The sequence below is a fragment of the Myotis yumanensis genome, unplaced genomic scaffold (genome assembly GCF_028538775.1).
Source record: "Myotis yumanensis isolate MYYU_CA2020_CCGP unplaced genomic scaffold, mMyoYum1.0.hap1 SCAF_2, whole genome shotgun sequence".
Taxonomy (NCBI): Eukaryota; Metazoa; Chordata; class Mammalia; order Chiroptera; family Vespertilionidae; genus Myotis; species Myotis yumanensis.
Genome location: NW_027223753.1, coordinates 184,287,756 through 184,306,817, shown reverse-complemented (window position 1 = coordinate 184,306,817; position 19,062 = coordinate 184,287,756). Strand labels below are relative to the sequence as shown.

The 19,062-nt window shown below is 38.5% G+C and overlaps 1 protein-coding gene across 1 annotated transcript in view; it reads right to left on the bottom strand.

Moving 5' to 3' along the window:
• SPATA16 (spermatogenesis associated 16) overlaps nucleotides 1-11,754 on the bottom strand; it is a 207,340-nt gene extending 195,586 nt beyond the window's left edge. The window contains 2 exon segments of the mRNA XM_070403628.1: nucleotides 11,142-11,714; nucleotides 11,716-11,754. Of these exon segments, the coding sequence (XP_070259729.1) occupies nucleotides 11,142-11,714; nucleotides 11,716-11,754 (612 nt within the window).
• Nucleotides 11,755-19,062: the final 7,308 nt, after the last annotated feature.

The window sequence follows — 19,062 nt, the reverse complement described above, 5'->3', positions numbered from 1 at the left end:
ATTCTAAAATCAATTTATCATTGTACCAGTTTACTTAATTGTAACAACCTGTGCTGTTTTTTTGATTAGTGCTGTACATACATAGAAAAAAGGGGCACCGTGACCAAGAAAAAGGAAATTATTTTTGCTGTGTATGGAAAACTCTTTCATCTTTTCCTTCCCCTTTCAGACCAAGGCTTGCTGAGCTTTCCAAGAAGCCGGAGCCCAGGTGGATGACATATGACCTTCACCTGGGCTAGACTACTGACCCGTCAGGATGGAGGAGAGGGAAAAGTGATACTTGTCACCCCAAGCATGTTTCAAAGCTTCTTTAAACAAGACATCCCCAAAATTTCATTGCCATTGTGCTCTGTGGTTTCCCTCTGAAATCTGCCTTCCATAGCTTCCACTATCATGCATGATCCCTCCCATTGTCCTGGTAAACCAATCACCACATTTAGTTAATCAAGAGGTTGTATATTCTCTCCACATTCTTCAATTTAAGCTCACCCTCCAAGAAGCCCACGTTTCGTATAGCCTCTGTCACACGGAGGTTTTTGTCCTTCCTGTCCCTTAGCATGTTATTGCAGAACACTGTGTCATCTAGCTATTCTACCCTAACTGTGTCATTTACCAGACCTCTGAGGTTTCCCCACATTCACTAAACGTTGACACCTAGACATTGGTCCTCTTTGCTCTTTGCCCCAGTATTGTCCTGAGTGACTTCAGATATCCACTGTGCAGGACTCGCCAGTCATCCACTAGTAACCTGGCCTCTCACGTTTCTGTTTTTCTTAACCCTGTAACTCATCAATTTTTTCTAATTTAGCAACCACATCCCATGAAATTTAACATCTCAAATCTTATACTCCAGTACTACTTCTTGACCAACCTAGCCTTTCAGCTCATTCACTTCCTTATACTCAGTCTTGTAGCCTTTATTCCCTGAAGCGCCATGTCCTCTCAGTCTGATGACTCTCTTCTGTCCTTTCCTACCCAGCCCAGACCCACATTCCACCATTATAACCACTCTTTCTACATTAAAGACAGTGTAGAATGTGCCCCAAAATGTATACACACACTTTGATTAAGTATAAAGGCAGTGTTTATCAAAATACATTTCATTCTCATTTAAGAGCTACCAGCTGTTAAAGTGTCTATACATTTTTGGGGGACACGCTGTAGTTTTGCACTCTCATCCTTCTCATTAAAACCTCAAGTCGAGTCATTCCAAACTTTTGGATTCTCAGAGACACATTGTAGAAAATCATATAACTTTGCAGCTTGTTACTGTCATAGATTCCTGGTCCCTCTCCTTAGAGAGGCTCTGCCTTAATCCTATTTAGTCCTCTCTAATTTTTTCTGTTGTCTGTCCAGTTTTTGGTTTCAAGTCTCAAATTCCTAAACTGCTTCCAACTCAATTAAAAATTCTAAGCTAAGGATTCTCTCAACTTACCCTCTACCCATAGAAAGTCTCCCTGCCTATCTCAGTGGACCAGGTTCCTATGTGTTCAATCTAACCCTTTCCTTCTATCTTCAGACCCTGATACTTTCATTCTCCCTGGAGATCTCACACTGCCAATCACCATTTTATAACTTTCATTCTTACTCTTTATGGGCATTTCCAATATCATCATGTTCAGTGTACATATTCTTTTACAAAGTGAAAATAAACCCATCACTCTTCATTTTCCCCTTCTTTTCAAAGTAAATATTTTGGACACTGTGTCCATGTCTTCCCTTTTGTTTTTAAAAGACATTTTTATTAATAAGAGAGAGAGAGAGAGAGAGAGAGAGAGAGAGAGAGAGAGAATGCTTTGTTGTTCCTCTTATTTATGCATTTGATTGCATCGAACCTGCAACCTTGACATATTGGGACGATGTTCCTACCAACTGAGCTACCCAGCCAGGGCCCCACTTCTTCCCTTTCCAATTTCACCTCTGCTTCTGGCTTTCTTGATATTTTTAATAGCTTTAGAATGTTTAGGTATTCGTTCTCTTAATTCTCTTTAAAAAGGCATATGTGGGATAATACCAGTTGTAGGTGATTTTAAAAGAGAAGGAAGTGATGAGCATCTTCTATGCTAGCAGTTCTCAACTGTTAGCTGCTCCATAAAATGACCTAGAAACCTAAAAATACCAGTGCCCCAGGCATGGTCATTGTCTGAACCCCAGACAATTGTATCAGACTCTATGAGAGAAAATTTGGGTTTCCATACTAGTAAAATTTAATACTTCCCCTAGGTGACTGTAATTATGTCAGGAATCTATGAGTTTCATAAAATGTAATTCTTTCATTTGTACAGTGATACAAATTATAGTGTATAGTCTTATTTCTTGAAAATTCTTCTACTCACCCCTCTCCCACACTTTACCTCTACGGGCAACTCAGTACTTGAAATAGTCAGTGCCTGCCTTGTAACCTTCAGTGGCCCCTCTTGTCCACTCTTCCCCGACTTTTGATTCTCCCACACCCAACCCCACAACTCCTCCTCCCCCATGTTATGGGTGCTGAGCACACATAAAAATTGTTGCTTTTTTTTTCTGTGTCAATCAATGACTGCTCAAGTGCAGGACAGGGAGAGGGCTTAATGGGAGTCAGATGAGTCAGATCCCAGTCCTTTGGATAGAAAGCTTCAATAGTAACAAGGGCCCATCAAATTGAGGAATCACCATAGACATTCTTCCCATTTCCCACCTCCTTTTAATAATACTTAGCCTTGCCGAACCGGTTTGGCTCAGTGGATACAGCGTCGGCCTGCGGACTGAAGGGTCCCGGGTTCGATTCCGGTCAAGGGCATGTACCTTGCTTGCGGGCACATCCCCAGTGGGGGGCGTGCAGGAGGCAGCTGATTGATCTCTCTTATTGATGTTTCTAACTCTCTATCCCTCTCCCTTCTTCTCTGTAAAAAATCAATAAAATATATTTTAAAAAATAATAATACTTAGCCTGAAAAATATTGTTAAATAAGTTCCTTTAATCAAAAATCAAGTCTCCTTTGTGTATCTTAAATCTTTTAGATTCCACGGGGGTCAGGATGATGGTCACTGGAGTTAATGAAATCACAGTGAAATATGTAAGATGTCCTTTTCAATGTCCACTTAGAGGACACATTTCAGAACAAATATTTTGAGATATAAATGATGCCAACACACTAAATTAAAAAAGAAAAAAATACGTAACCTGAAAATGCAAATGAAGTCCTGGGACACAGGCAGTGACACCATTCCTTGTCTCTAATCTCTGACTCCTTGAGGGCAGGGACCAGGTTTGATTTATGTCTGGAACCCCTGCATCCAGCTCTCTGTCAGGCTGAAACAGCTGGTAAATGTTAGTGGTATCAATATACTTTTTTCTTATAATGGCAAATCCTGTTTTTCTAGAGATTTGTTTTATCTAGTATTTAATTATAGGGATATATCTAATTTTACTATTTCGTTTTTGAGGTTATGAGAGACATCCATTTTGTATTTTTCTGCTGTGTAAGTTTGCCAGCATTAAAACGATCACGTTTATCATTAAAAACTTACTAGTTCTGATGTCCCTGGATAGAACTAAGATGGAAACAATCAAGTTAAAATCTGAAATGTTTAATTTTGTACCTGACAACTGAGACAAAATGAACTATTTCTAGCACAACAATTTGTACATTAAAATGAAAGCTTATATTTTTTATCAAAAACACTTAATAGTTCTAAATAGTATTTGACTTAGATAATTGATAGAGTAGAAAGCAATGCATTATTTTGACCCTTTGCTCTGATTGAATTTCAAGTATCTAAAAAATGACACATTTTTAATATTAATCCAAGGGGAAAACAAATATGGATTAAAACAATGATGATAAACAACGAATTGGGAAACATCCTTGAGAGTGCTAAAGTTTTATTCTAAATAATGCTGCACAGAGAAATGGGGTATAATGACAACTTGCACATTAATTTAGAGTTCATCTTACTTTTCAACAAGCAATCCTTGCTGTTGGGCAATGGTTATTATCATTCCTACTTAATTGTGTTCTGAGGGGTTAAGCAAGTTGTTTAAAGTCGAAGCCACGTGAAACACAGATAATCTAATGCAAAATTTGGTGCTCTGTCCAACACAGCACTGGGCCCATGTGGCCACCCAGGGCTGAGTGAGCTAAGTATTACATGGAAGTACTTACTGCTAACTTGCTAGAGGGGCCATGATAAGCATTTTCAAACCTAACAGTGGTGTGACACAAATTCTTGCTACTCAGAGTCATCCCTGGACTAGTAGCATGGGCATATTGTGGGAGATTATTTGGAATGAGGTATCTGATTTCCCATCACAGACCTAACCCACCAGAATCTGCATATTTAACAATATTCCGATGCAATTATTACACACTTTAACGTATGAAGAGTAATAATGTAAGAATTCTAGATGTGTTGCCAAAACCGGTTTGGCTCAGTGGATAGAGCGTCGGCCTGCGGACTGAAAGGTCCCAGGTTCGATTTCGGTCAGGGGCATGTACCTGGGTTGCGGGCACATCCACAGTAGGAGATGTGCAGGAGGCAGCTGATCGATGTTTCTCTCTCATCGATGTTTCTAACTCTCTATCTCTCTCCCTTCCTCTCTGCAAAAAATCAATAAAATATATTAAAAAAAAAAAAAAAGAATTCTAGATGTGAACGGGCACCTCAATTTAGTCTCAGCCTTGCCACAAACTAGCTGTGGCACTTTAAGTCGTTGCTTTAAAAAAAAGACATTTTAAAGCATCAGTTTCTTTTTCTGTAAAAGGGGGGTACTGTCTTTGAAGGGTACTGTGATGCTTATCTGAAGAAAAGGGCCCGGGAGCCCAGCAGGACTTAAGAAGTGCATACTGAATCCACATGCAAAGCCACAGAGGGGTAAAAAGACAGCTCAGGGACTCAGAAAATTTGGTGAGCTCTTGATTTCTTGATCATGTTGCACTAAGAACTATCTGTGTTAGAATCCATTTAAATTAAGCTTTCTGGGATGTCCACATTTTCATGCCCTAGAGATTTGCTACCGAATTATTCTCAGCAGAGCAATTATAGGTGAGGCTGCCCCGTAATGAGATATCTTTGCTACTTCATCAAATAAGCCCCCTTGGATGGGCTCCAAAATGGACCTGCCTCATACCAAATTCCATTACCCTGGAAAGTAATCTCATAAGAAGGCTCTGTGCAGGTTCACTCGTCCTGGATACCTAACGTTTACCATAAAGGGAATGTGTTCTAGAACAGTGATTCCCACAAGCTGGTTCTCAGACTGATGCCTTACTGATCTCCAAGGGGAAATAAAAAGTAAAGACAATTTAGTCAACTTTTCATCAAATTAAAATGGAATCTACAAAATCCTTCTTTTGGAGAATATGCTCTTTCTATTTTTTTTTTACCTCATTGGCCTTAAATTACTCCATATTTTTATTATGAAATAATGACGCTAATAGATGGTAACTTTTGTAATGTTCCTACAAATACAACAGAAGCCCTCCTCCTTAAATTAAAAAAAAAAAATTATGGGTCCTTGAAATCCCAAAATTTTAAACCATGCATATAGAAAAAACTGCCTAAGAGGGAATTATTTCCTCAGAAATTAGTGAGAGGCATAGAGCATTTTAAATGAGGGACCCAGCTGCAAAGTTTTAATTGGAGGGCAAATCTGTTCCATGTTGGCATATTACAGAGTGCCATGCTCCTCAAACTGCAATGTGCACAGAGACCACTTGGGATCTTGTTATAATGCAGATCCTGATTCTGCAGGTAGGGCCCAGTCCAAAATTCTGTTTTTCCAACAAAGTCAGGCTTAGAGTGGCACAGGCATAGTGGCTGAGCTGGTGAGCTCTGAGCCACATAACCCTGGTTAGCTCCTGGCTCTACTGCTTCTAGCTGTCGACCCTTGAGAAAGTTCCTTAACCTGTCTCTTCCTTAGTTTTCTCATTAGTAACACAAGAATAATTGTCCCATCTCATAAGCTTGTTGTGAGAATAAAATCTATATATATAAAAGCCTAAGCGACTGGTAGCTATGATGCGCACTGACCATCAGGGGGCAGACGCTCAATGCACAGGCATGGAAACATGGAACAGACTGATGAATCTCAGAGGGAAGAGGGAAGAGGGGAGAGCAGGAAGAAATTAACCAAAGATCTTATATGCATACTAGAGGCCCGGTGCACAGATTCATGTAGTGGTGGGGTTCCTCAGCCTGGCCTTTGGGGATAAGGCTGAAACTGGCAGTTCGACATCCCCCAAGGGATCCTGGACTGCGAGAGGGTGCAGGCCAGGCCGAGGGACCCCAACGGTGCATGAATCCATGCACCGGGCCTCTAGTGGAATAATAAATGTAAACATTCCCAGAATGTAAAATACAGTGACATCTGACCTGTAGACAGAGCTCCATAAATGTGAGTTATTATTCTAACTTCACAGATCAGTGACTGAAGCACCAAAATATATTTTTTTAAAGATTAATACTTTAAGGCAGCGGTCGCCAACCTTTTGGACCTCACGGACCATCAGTGGTCCATGGACAACCAGTTGGCGACTGCTGCTTCAAAGGTTTCCTTAAACCAGTGGTCAACCTCTCGGACTTCACAGACCACTGGTTAGCGACCACTGCTTTAAGGGGTTCCTTGTGATTAAATAAGAATTGAAAGTTCTATTTGGTAAAGGATAATCTGGACCAATGGGATTGTTTGAGGCTGTGAATTTTGAAGAGTGTGTATAGATTTAATTCTAATTCAAAAGGTGGAAGCCTCTTAATTACTAGATCCTATGAGTAAGATTGAAATGATGATATTGTTTAGGTTGCACGCCACAAACTTAGAAGAACCTTTTATAATGAGTGTTTTTCCTGTAAGTGACAAGAAAAACCTGATTAGTACATTCCCAAACTTTCAAGTTTTCTTGTAGGTCTTTATTAATAATTCTTCTTCTTCCTATGAAAGGGAAGCTAGATTGTTTATTAATTAGTTTTTTTCCTGCATTTTTTATTAACAGCTAAGCAATATATTGAAAGTAATGTGTATTGTCTACTATGCAAATACAACCATATGGGGCCAGAGAGCCCCTACTATTTTTTTAAATTTCTTTATTGGTTAAGGTATTACAAATGTGTCCTCATTTCCCATTAACCCCAACCTCCCCGCCCTCCCCCCACTCATGATCTCATCCCCCTGTTGTCCGTGTCCATTGGTTTGGCTTATATGCATGCATACAAGTCCTTTGGTTGATCTCTCCCCTTTACTCCCTCCCTCCCCTACTTTCCCTCTGGGGATTGATAGATACTTCTCCTCTAAAAAATTACAGCGAATAGCATCTAGGCATAAAAATTTAATTTAATATGAATTTTTACCTTCAGCTTATACCTTCTGCCCTGATAGTGTGACTCCTGATGTGAATGAATACAAACACAAGAGCAAATGACTGATTTTAATAAAACTTAACAAGGATTAATGAGTTGGTCACAGAGCTCAGGATTAATCTTACCTACATAACTGGTTCAACTTTATACAGTAAAAAGAAAACATTGCAAAATAAGTTTCATTAAGAACATTTAATAAATGCCTCCTGTGTTCTGAAATCCCAAAAGACTAAAGTTGACTGCATTTTGAAAGCTGTTATCTTCTCAATCATTGCATACCATTTCATCTTAATCACTATAAAATATTATCATAAAAATGAGTTAATATTTTGTCAAGAGCACAGGGGAACTAACACATAAGCATCATATTCCTAAAGGGATTATTAGATGCACTGGAAATTATCATGTCAATTAATAAATATTTACAAATGTCCAGGGCCTTTCTTGGTTTTTACTTTTCTGTTTCTGTATAGTCCTACCAGCTGTCTTTATAACACCCATTTGGCAAACATTTGTATGTTTTCCAATGCCTCGCAAGTAGCAAGCATTGTAATGGAAACTTGCTAGTTATCTCTCAGTATTATCTGTTCTACCCTTCTTCCTCAGTAATAGGACCTGAATGTTAGAAGCATCTGGAATGAAGACAATATATTTCAGTCTCTCTTGTAGATTTGGGTGGCCACATTCTTCCATTTGGGTCAATGAAACAAAAAATGGAAAACGTGTGTGCAACTTGTGTGAAGTGTGCTAACAGAGACACAACGTGCCTCTGTCCTTCCTTTTCCCCCTTTTGATTGGCTAGACCAGTGATGGTGAACCTTTTGAGCTCGGCGTGTCAGCATTTTGAAAAACCCTAACTTAACTCTGGTGCTGTGTCACATATAGAAATTCTTTGATATTTGCAACCATAGTAAAACAAAGATTTATATTTTTGGTATTTATTTTATATATTTAAATGCCATTTAACAAAGAAAAATCAACCAAAAAATGAGTTCGCGTGTCACCTCTGACACGCGTGTCATAGGTTTGCCATCACTGGGCTAGACTGTGGATTCAATGACAACAATAGGGGCTGGCATTTTAGGTCATGAGGTCAAAGCCACATTTTAAAGAATATAATCTGACAACCTGATGATCTCACCATACCTGCCCTTCTCTAACTACATTTATGTGAAAGAAAAATAAACTTCTCTCTTGCTTTAAAGTAGACAGTTATTTTGGATTTTCTGTCACTTGCAGCCAAACCTAATCCTAACTTATACTCAAATAAACAGTCATTGATGCATCTATCTTTCAGGTATGATTCTTATCATTATGCCTTGGTCTTTGTCACACATCCTATCTTACTCAAAGCCATGCTGGGACCAAAGGAAAAGAGAGAGATGATTAAGTGATACCTGAGAACACTCAGTATTGAAGAAGTTTAACTTAGGAGAAGTTAAAATCAGGAGAAGAAAGGGTTAAAGAAATTAAAAATTGTTTCTATTCCTAGTAGCTTTAGCTTATTCAGAGACATTCTAGGTAAGATTTCAAAGTTAACTCCCAAGATAATGAGACAAAAGCTAGACCAGATGTCTAAGCTAAGCTTAGGTCTCAAAATAATTACCTTTGTTAATTATCAGTAATTAGTGTCAGCATCCAATACTTTCCTAAAACTTTGTGGGGGGGATGTGGAGGGTGGGCAGAGAGAGAGAGACAGAGAGAGAGAGAGTTATGAGGGGTGGGGATAGAGAATGACTGTATCATAAGAGAGAGTCAGAACACAAGCATTTTCTAGTATAATTATGTTTTTTGATCATTAAAACCTGATTCAAATGTTACAATTTTGGACACCGGGTTTTATGGAAAAACTGGATAGTTTCTTCCAGTTAATGCAGATAGCTTTTCTGTCTACTTCGGCTTAATTGGAAGTTTATATCCTTTCTTATTTATGCCTCTTTTTTCATCGACAAAATGATTATTTATACAGTAGGTCCTCAGGTTACATCGGAGATCTGTTCCTACAGCGCGAAGTAAGGCGATTTTCGCCACCTACATAAGCATCTACGTCACTCACATGGAGCACATACACAGCAGTAATGAAGTCAAATAGTAAAAAATTTAAAAGAAAGATAATAATTCCTGACTTTTACTTGTGGTAAATAAATAATAAAAAACATAAAGCACATAGGTACATATGTCAAAATGACGGAACTTTTTTTAAAATAAATAAATGGGAGATGCGATGTAACCACGAAACGACCTACATCGAGTCCAATGTAACCCGAGGACTGCCTGCACCTTTAACTATGCCCTCTGTTCTCCCCACAAAAAAATATTTCAGCTGAAAATGGCCCTAGCAGAAGTGCCTAAGGGTCTTTCTGAAGTCTTTCTTTAACATCCTTTTCTCAGCAGAGGGCTCTCAGTGCTGTGTGGGTAGCTTGATTATTTGGGCACTTTATACATAGTACATCCCTCTTCCCTTCTTTGTGTAGATAACCCTTTATGGACAGAAATATTTACAGATGCATCTATTTGTGCTCCACCTCATCCTTTCATTCTCTTCGGGCCTCTCTTTTTGCACTTAGAGTTTCTTTTTAAATATTTAGGGGCACCATTGTCTGGTATTGTCCATTAATAATTCATTGTAGATGTAGTCACTTTAACCTGCAAGTAAGACTGGATATACTTTACTCTTTAAATCTCCATCACAAACATCTCACACTTGACTCCTGACCATGCCCTCTGTCCCATGGTAGATCAGTCTCTATTCCTTCAAGCCACTTCTACTTAACTGTTTACTGGTTTGTCTCCCTCATCAGACTACTAAAGGAAAGAAACCATGTCTTGCCTCATTTATAGTATCTCCAGTGGCCACCAGGCATATATAGATAATGCATTGATATTTTTTTGTGGTTAATGAAATATGTAGTTACCCATATTGCTAGACCAGTGGGACTTCTAGTTATACACTTTGATCCTTTTATAGAATTAGTGAGTCAAGAGATGAAGCAAATTTTCCTACCACTATTTTGTGTTTAATGGTGATTCTCAAGTTCATTTTAGTCCATGGACTATTTTTTGTATAACAACACTAGAGGCTCAGTGCACAAAATTTGTGCACGGGTAGCATCCCTAGTGACTGCTGGCTGGGGTCTCCCTTCCCCCGGCTGCCTACCACCACCACCCCCTGGTGGTCAGTGCATGTCTAACTCCCAGTTGGTCAAACTCCCGCCTGTGGGGACACTTGGCATATTAGCCTTTTATTATATAGGATTATATAGGATATTGACTGACTTACCTGCCTTCACAAAGCTCACTAGGCTAGGAAGGAAAGTGCAGTTTGATAATAAAGTAAAACGGTGTCATTTTGTTTTTAGTAAGTATCATGTATAAATTATCAGCCCACACTAAAAAATAAAGATGGCTACATTTAATCATGAAGACTACATCAAAAGGGGACAATTCATATACTTATTAACTACCTATGTCTAGAGAATCTATATTCTACCCACCACCGCTATACTAAAACATTATGGCTTTTATAGGTATAAATTACAAAACCAACTGCACTTTTTTATATGTTATCATTCATTCAAGGTTTGTTATCAGAGAAAATGCATGAGGTATGTCAAGTGCACACAGGCATTTTAATTTGCAGGCATATCTTATTTGCTTTATGTAAACTTGAAACCACATAATCCTCAGGTCATTCAATACTTTCACCCCATGATCACTATTCATTACAGTATGATCAGAGCTGCTCCAAGTAATAACACCTGTTCATTTCACAGCCTCCTCTCACCAATCTATCTTTAATCCCATACCTCCAGTGCTGTTCTGAACTGTCCTGCTGCCACGGCATATTTCTTTTGTCTGTAGCACAAGCTGGCGTCCTTTAAGGCTACTTGAAGCCATTTGTCAATCTGAGGCAGAAAGTTGAAATTAGGTCCATGCAAAGGGTCTACTATTTCAGCCTCTTGGCATGTTGGCTGAATCCCAGTGGATGTGAAGGACTCTACAAACTCATAGCTCACATCCTCTTCATCAACATAGACCAGCTTCACCTCCACATCCATGATGCTCTTTAAGGGGATGTGAGGCAGAGGCAGGGTGATCAATGGGCTGTCAAGTTCCATGATCTTTGCCTCCTTCCTTCCAGCTGGCTTTTCTTCACCTTCTGCCTTCCTTTTAAAGGCCAGTTTCTCTAAATCATTGCTTTGTTTTTCTTTGATGCTCTTTGCTATTTTTATTCTGTCGACTGTGGTTTCCACCTGTTTGTCGCCACAGCTTTTCTTAATCTCTTGTGGTATTTCCAGGATGCTGGGTGAGTTTGCTGAAGTGGACATTTTCTTGCTTATGTTTATCTTTGGAACCAGCCAATCAGAATAGACCCTATTTAACGGTATTCTCCAAACTCCTGCTGCTTCCTGAATCCATTGATTTCCCCCCCTGAAACTCCTATAGGGGGTTAAAAGAAGAAAAAGCATTAAAACAATATTTTGAAATTCCAATGGTTTAAGACTATAGTCAAATTTATTTAAAATACTGTTTTACTCATTATAGGTATTTATTCACCATAAAGTAAAACTGTATGTACATCATCTGCTGTTTTACTAAGGAAGTGCATGTTTTAATCTCAAAATTCACCAAGCATTTGTTAAACACACATTTAGACAATGTCTTAAAAAATACTCACTTATAGCTGAACAACATTGAATGAACATGTTTATGGGGTACCCAAAACTCACTAAATAGGAAAACCTTTTACACAGCCACTGAGGACAAAGAAGACTAAAAAAAAAAATCTCGATATTAATTTCCTGAGAAAGGCAGGTGGTCTAGAACTCATTATAAAATATACTGCTAACCTGTATAATAGACTTGGGAGTTTAAAGAAACCACAGCTGCTTCCTCTGAAAAGCTTTCAGAAATGTAAGCACAATGTTTCTTTAATTTGTTTCTTCTATTAGTAAGGAAAATCTCAAGTTTGAACCACTTTAAAGGTAACTATTATTCAGACCTGACTTGAAAGCAGAAGAATATGACCTTCAACCTCTCATTAATGTGGAGCCGCATATTCATCTTGATTCTGCTGTATTAATATTTTGTAGCAATGACTTCAATAGTGTATGTTTTATGAAGACAAAGCATTTTCATAAATCACTAATGTTCAAAAAATATAATAACCAACAGCCTTTTGATTCAAAGGTTTCTGCACACTATCTATAGATGGGTTTAAAAATATAAAAGTCCTAAGACCTGATTATATAGTATGGCTGGTTCCTACTTTTAAAGACTTTTTCATCTATCATATTCTGTCCTGGAAACTACTCTGTAGGAGAAACAGGAAGAAGGAACACATTTTTCGAAGAATCTAAGGGATAGAGAGCTTAAGTTGCTTATTCAAGTCATGTTGTTGATCACTAGCAGAATCTGGATTGCTATTTCCTCTCTGGAACTTGCCCTCACTACCTCCTAGCCTGGGAGTACTTCCTTCCTCTATAGAGTTGGAGAGCTAATAGCAGACTTACATCAGAACACAAACACAAGAGAAAAATGCAAGAAATAAGGGCTGAGTAGAAGATTACAATGAGAAAAGAGCTAATATTCTTGCATCTTTTCACTTACCACAAGGATAGTGCCTGACATCAAAGTCTTAAGTAGCTTTTCAAGATTGATGATTATGTTAATATTGTTGATTATTTTTATTTGTTTACTTGAAAGACAGCAGTTTGCTTATAGAAATCATTTAAAATGCACTGAATTTTGACCCAGTAATTTTTTTTGTTTCTTTTTATTTTTCAATTACAATTGACATTCAGTATTATGTTTCAGGGGATAGTGGTTAGACATTTATGTAACTTACAAAGTGGTCTACCCCAATGAGTTTTTGCCCATCTGACCCTATACAGATATTATAATATTATTGACTATATTCCCTATGCTGTACTTTGTATTCCCATGAATATTTTATAACTAACAAGTTGCTGTTCTTATTCCATTAACCTTCAACTCAGCCTCCCAACCCCCCTTCCATCTAAAAACAATCATTTTATTTTTTGTATATATAAATCTGTTTTGGGTTTTTTTTGGTTTGTAGATTACACATATAAGCAAAATGATATGGTATTTGTCCTTTTCTGCCAGGAAAACAAGTGATAAACAAATGGGACTGCATCAAACTAAAAAGTGTTTGTACAACAAAGAAAATCATCAACAAAATGAAAAGACAACCTACTGAATGGGAGAAGATATTTGCTAATGTTACATCAAATAAAGGGTTAATATCTAGAATTCATGCAACTTAACACCAAAAAAGCAAACAACCCAATTAAAATGAGGAGAGGACCTAAATGGATATTTCTCTAAACAGGATACACAGATGGCCAATAGATATATGAAAAGGTGCTCAACATAACTAATCATCAGAGAAAATAAAAATTAAAGCTTCAATTAGAAATCACCTCACACATGTCAGAATTGCTATCATCATTAAGTCAACAAACGAAGTGTTGGCAAGAATGTGAAGAAGAGTGAACCCTTGTGCACTGTTGGTGGGATTGTAAGTTGATGCAGACACTATGGAAAACAGTATGGAGGTTCTTCAAAAAATTAGAAACAGAATTACCTTACCACCCAGCAATTCCAATTCAGGGTATTTATTGAAGAAATACAAAACACTAATTCAAAAATAAATATGCATCCTTATGTTCACTGCAGCACTATTTACAATAGCTAAGCTACAGAAAGCAACCTAAGTGTCCATCAATAGATGACTCGATAAAGAAGACATGGTACTATATACATTGGAATATTACTGAGTTATAAAAAAGAATGAAATCTTACCATTTGTGACAACATGAACAGACCTAGAGGGTACTATGCTAAGTAAAACAAGTCATACCCAGCAATTCATTAATTTTTATTTTTATTTTTTGAGGATGCACAGCTCCAATTCCATGCAGGGGACAGGAGAAGGGCCCCAGGAAAAATAGTTCAGTCTCTAAAGTTTCATTCAGCTTGGGGCCCAGGGGTGGGTCTGCACTTGACACACAAGGGGCTGGATTTCTAGCAACTCCCATCTTTCCCTGGCAGACAGAATCCCCAGTGATTTTCACAGCCAGATGTTGTGTGAGCTACTTTTCCCAGCTCTGGTGCTGTGGACTAGGGAGCCTGCATGGAATTGAGACCCCTTGCTCCTCAGGAGGAGCTTTGTAGCTGTGATATCTCTCCAGATTCTCAACCACTGCACATGGGTGCAGGGTCAGACTCTTCACATCTCCACTCTTCCTACCAGTCTCAATGTGACTTCTTCTATAAATCCTTGGTTATAAGATTTCTGTCCTGCTAGTCATCAGTTCATTATTCAGGTTGATTGTTCTATAATTTAGTTGTAATTCCTGTATGGTCCTGGAAGGAGGTGAGTGTAACTTCTACCTACTTTACTGCCATCTTGGATCTTCTCCCCAGTAATTCTTAAGAAGACTAAAGGAAGAAACAAAACAGTACATATGACTCTAACCTTTGAGGCACTTTCCTCATCCCCACAATTGTACATTTCTGTCACCAGGCAAGGTTGAGTTCAAATGTGGACATGTCAAAAAATCTACTGTGAGGTCAACATTATTGTATTAGAGAGATCAAATTCCCATAATTCCAACAACAGCCATCTTGGATATTAATTTGCAAAAGTTTAATACTAGAATAATATTTCCCAAGTGATTTATACTGATTTACTACAGTTGTGTTTCTGCAGGGTGAAACACCTAACAGAATAAAATTTTTGGCAGTCTGTGTTATGCTTAATAATTAAGGAGATCACCAAGGCTGAAAATCATAGGCCCCATCCACAGAGCTTTACTTTGATCAAGGCTCTGTTTTCTTTCCTCTCTTGGAATCATTGCTGGAATCCAATATATCTTTTGCACCATTAATGGGGCTAGTTGGAGTGGTGAGGAAGAATCTGTCTTGGTCATCACTCTATCATGTTTGCTCTTGTGCCATATATGCTTTGAGTTGAGTGAAAATTAGCTTCAGTTCTTAAATTAAGATGTCTCATGGATGGGCACTTGGGATATGCATCTATACCAAAAAGTTTCTTTCAGTAGCAGACATGCAGAAAAGAAAGTAGCACAACTCCAACACCCCATGCATGCCTTGTATGTTTTTTTTTAAGTGTCATATGCAGTTTTGAGTAAAATTTATATGCCAGTTTCAAATAAAGCTTGATTCTGATTGATGTTATAGAAATTATATGTGTACTAGAGGCTCAGTGCACAAAATTCGTGCATGGAGGGGGTGACCCTCAGCCTGGCCTGCACCCTCTCCAATCTGGGACCCCTCAGGGGATGTCTGACTGCCTCTCGCAATCTGGGATCGCTGGCTCCTAACCCCTCTGCCTGCCTGCCTGATCTCCCCTAACCACCTCTGCCTCACCCCGCACCTGGGACCCGGGCTTCTCTTCCTCTGGCCAGCTGCAGGCACCCAGGACCCGGGTCGGCTTCGCTCAGGCCAGGAGCAGCCACAGGGGACCATGGGTGGGCGGCTTTGCCAGGACTACAGCTGCAGGCACTGGTGCCCGGGACCGCGGGGCGGGCAACTTGCCCCTCTCCCGGGCTGAAGGCGCAGCCGCTGGCACATAGGACCACAAGGCATGCAGCTTGTCCCTCTCTCGGGCCCCAGCCTGGCTGGTCCCCATTCCTCTCTCTCAAGCTATTTGTGCCTGGCTGGTCCCCATTCCTCTCTCCCCAGTGTTGAGTATCTGAGTAGTTCTGGTGCGAAGGTGCAAGGGCTTGAGGGCATGAGGGCGTGACAAACATTTGTGTATTAGCTCTTTATTATATAGGATATGTCCCTTTCTTGGTTCAATGCTATCTGTGAAGCCAAAGAAATCTGAAGCTCTTGAAAACTGTTTAAAGCTCAAAATACCTGATTTTAAGGATCTCTGATTCATATCCATTCTTAAAATAGACTGCAAAAAATATAAACAGGAAATTTTGCTGGGTGAGCGATTCCAAAATTTTCATGATATGTCCCAGGTATCTTTTCTGAACTCTCTCTCTACTTCAAGCACCAGTGGCTAAAATGTGTCAGATTATCTGTAATTGGTTATACTTAGCACCATTTTTAGCATTACCTATCTCTTTTACCCCTCTTTCACATTCCTTAAACACATACAAATGTATAAACTTATCTTTACAACCACTCTGCTAGAAGGTTCTCTCTCTCTAAATCTCTCTCTCTCTCTCTCTGCCTCCCTTCCTCCCTCCTATCTTCTGCCTATTTTTCCTTCAAACTTCTCCATACCATTCTTCCTCCCAGATGTCCCCCACACTTCCCCACACCTTTTTTCTTTACAAGGAAGAATGTTTTCTTGTCTCATGAAACAGTCTTCTGAATATTTCTGCATCAGTCCTTAAACCTCTATATAGAAATCATAATTTTGATTTTCAGTGCATATTTATATAGAAAACAAAAATAGAGAAGGGCAAAGTGTACATGGTATATAGAGCACTCAGAAAGAATAAATTCGTAAGAAAATATTTCATTTCAAACACCTGGAAGGTCAATTACTACAAATTTGTCCAAGAGACAATAATTCATGTCCCTGTAAAAACCTAGAAAAAATATCCTATTATCTAAAAGTGGCGTAGACGTGCAGGCTGAAAAAACATGGCCATACCCAACCAATATTTTTAATGTTGGTTACAAATCAAACCTCAGCTTCAGATTTAGAGCCTGTTCTTTATAAAAACTGTTTCACAGGAGAGTTTTAGATCTGCTCTCCTACAGCTCTTAAACAAATTATAAAACACCATTTAAATAATCTGGGATTCAAGGCCTTTCACCACCTAGCCCAATGTGTGTTTCCAGACTTATTTAGCACTCCTTCTGTAAACTACTCTGAAGTCAATTTGAAATTCTTGTTACTTGCAAAAGATACTCATTTCAGTCTGTCTACGAAGAATTCTCCATCTTTATATTCCCACCTCATTCCACCTGTCCAAACCTAGCCAGAAGTTATCCATCTCTCCTTCCTCAGAATACCAATGGCATTTAAAGCACTTATTTTATACATTGCAGTTATGTATGAATGACTTATTTCTTCCAATAAACTCTCTAAAAGCAAAAATATGCTTTACCTATCTTGACATTAGTTCAGTGGTTTGCATAGAGTAGGCATTCAATGGATGTGGATCAATATGGATGCTGTGAATCAAAGGCTAATTTACAAATTTTAAGAGGAGCAAAATTGGATTTTCCTTAAGGTATGGCTTGTAAATTTTTAAAAGTTGTTTCTGAGTTGTTTTGCTAGATTTCTGTTTGTTTGTTTTATATTTGGTCCTGGATAAAATATATTTTCTTCTTTGACAGTTCAAATGAGTAATGCACAAACTAGATTTAAACTATCAGCCTCTTCATTTCTTTTAGTAGTCAAGTTGATTAACATGACATTAGTCAGTGTTCTGAGGCACTGTGTTACACTTTAATCATGACTTCAATAAAAATACTTTGAGAGAAAACTATCAGACAGTACTCACTGATAACATTCTGTGAAAATGCCCATTCTTTAATTAAAAAGACAGCACTGTAAAATTGATTTCCTCCCAGAGGAAAAAAAATGATCTCCAGCAAATATTGATATGAAACATTAGAACAATCTCCAGGGTTTTATAATAAATACAGGTACAAGAAACAAAGAGAGGTTAATGTTCAATCATTTCCAGCGGGTAACCATTTAAAATCTATTTGCTGGATTTTCAACACATTTATTTTGTTCTTCAAGCATTTCATCAAGCATTCTGTTCTATGTGGGAGTTTCTATTGCCTCATAGATACAATCAGTGGTCTATGTGGCTATTAGTAGCACAGATTATTTATTGGAATTTCAATTGAAATAGGCAGCTCCAACATGGGAAATTCAGAAAAAGAGAATCCTTTAAAAATGTGCTCTCTGAAACATTAACCATCACAGTTGCCATGGTTTTCTTTTTTTTTTAAAGGATCTAATTTTAACTTGCTGTTAAATGTAACCAGAGAGATATTATAAGGAAAAACATCTTGCTTGTTAGTCCACTAGTACACCTTGATATTTTAAAAACACCCTACAAAATATTTCTTCAATCCAATAATTATTTATTGAACACCCACTCTGAGCAATGTATTGTGCTACATATTACAAAGGAGACGAAAAATGAATTAGAAGGGTCTTGGCACTCTAGAGCCCGCAGTTGGAGATGGGTGAAGGTTGAGGAGGGGAGACGTGCAGATAAATAACTTCATACAGAGGAGACACTCTCAGACTGTGAACTGCTGAGGTGGAAATGTATCACAATCCTTTTTCTACACTGATGTCAAGTTCTTTCAGGGCCTGGAATGTAAGAGGCCCTCAGTGCACATTTGTTATGGGATAAGTGCGTAGCTGAGGTGAGCACTGTGGTAGCAATAATGGACATGCTTCGGTGGGAACAGGGGCTGATGCAGTTTCAAGAGATTTACTTGTTACAAGAGCCCAACTGGGAGGTGTCCCTACACAGGCAATTTTTCTTTTCTCTCTTCCAGGTACCCATAAGGCACTATTTCCAGAAGGAAGAGTGAAATTGGCTCACAATGCTCATTAAGAAACACAAAATGAAACATACGATGCAGTGTTACAAGAATAATAATAACCAGCAGGTACTCCAAGTGTACAAAGTTATCTCACTGGGTTATCCCATTTGTTATCCCACTTCTTAAATACCATGA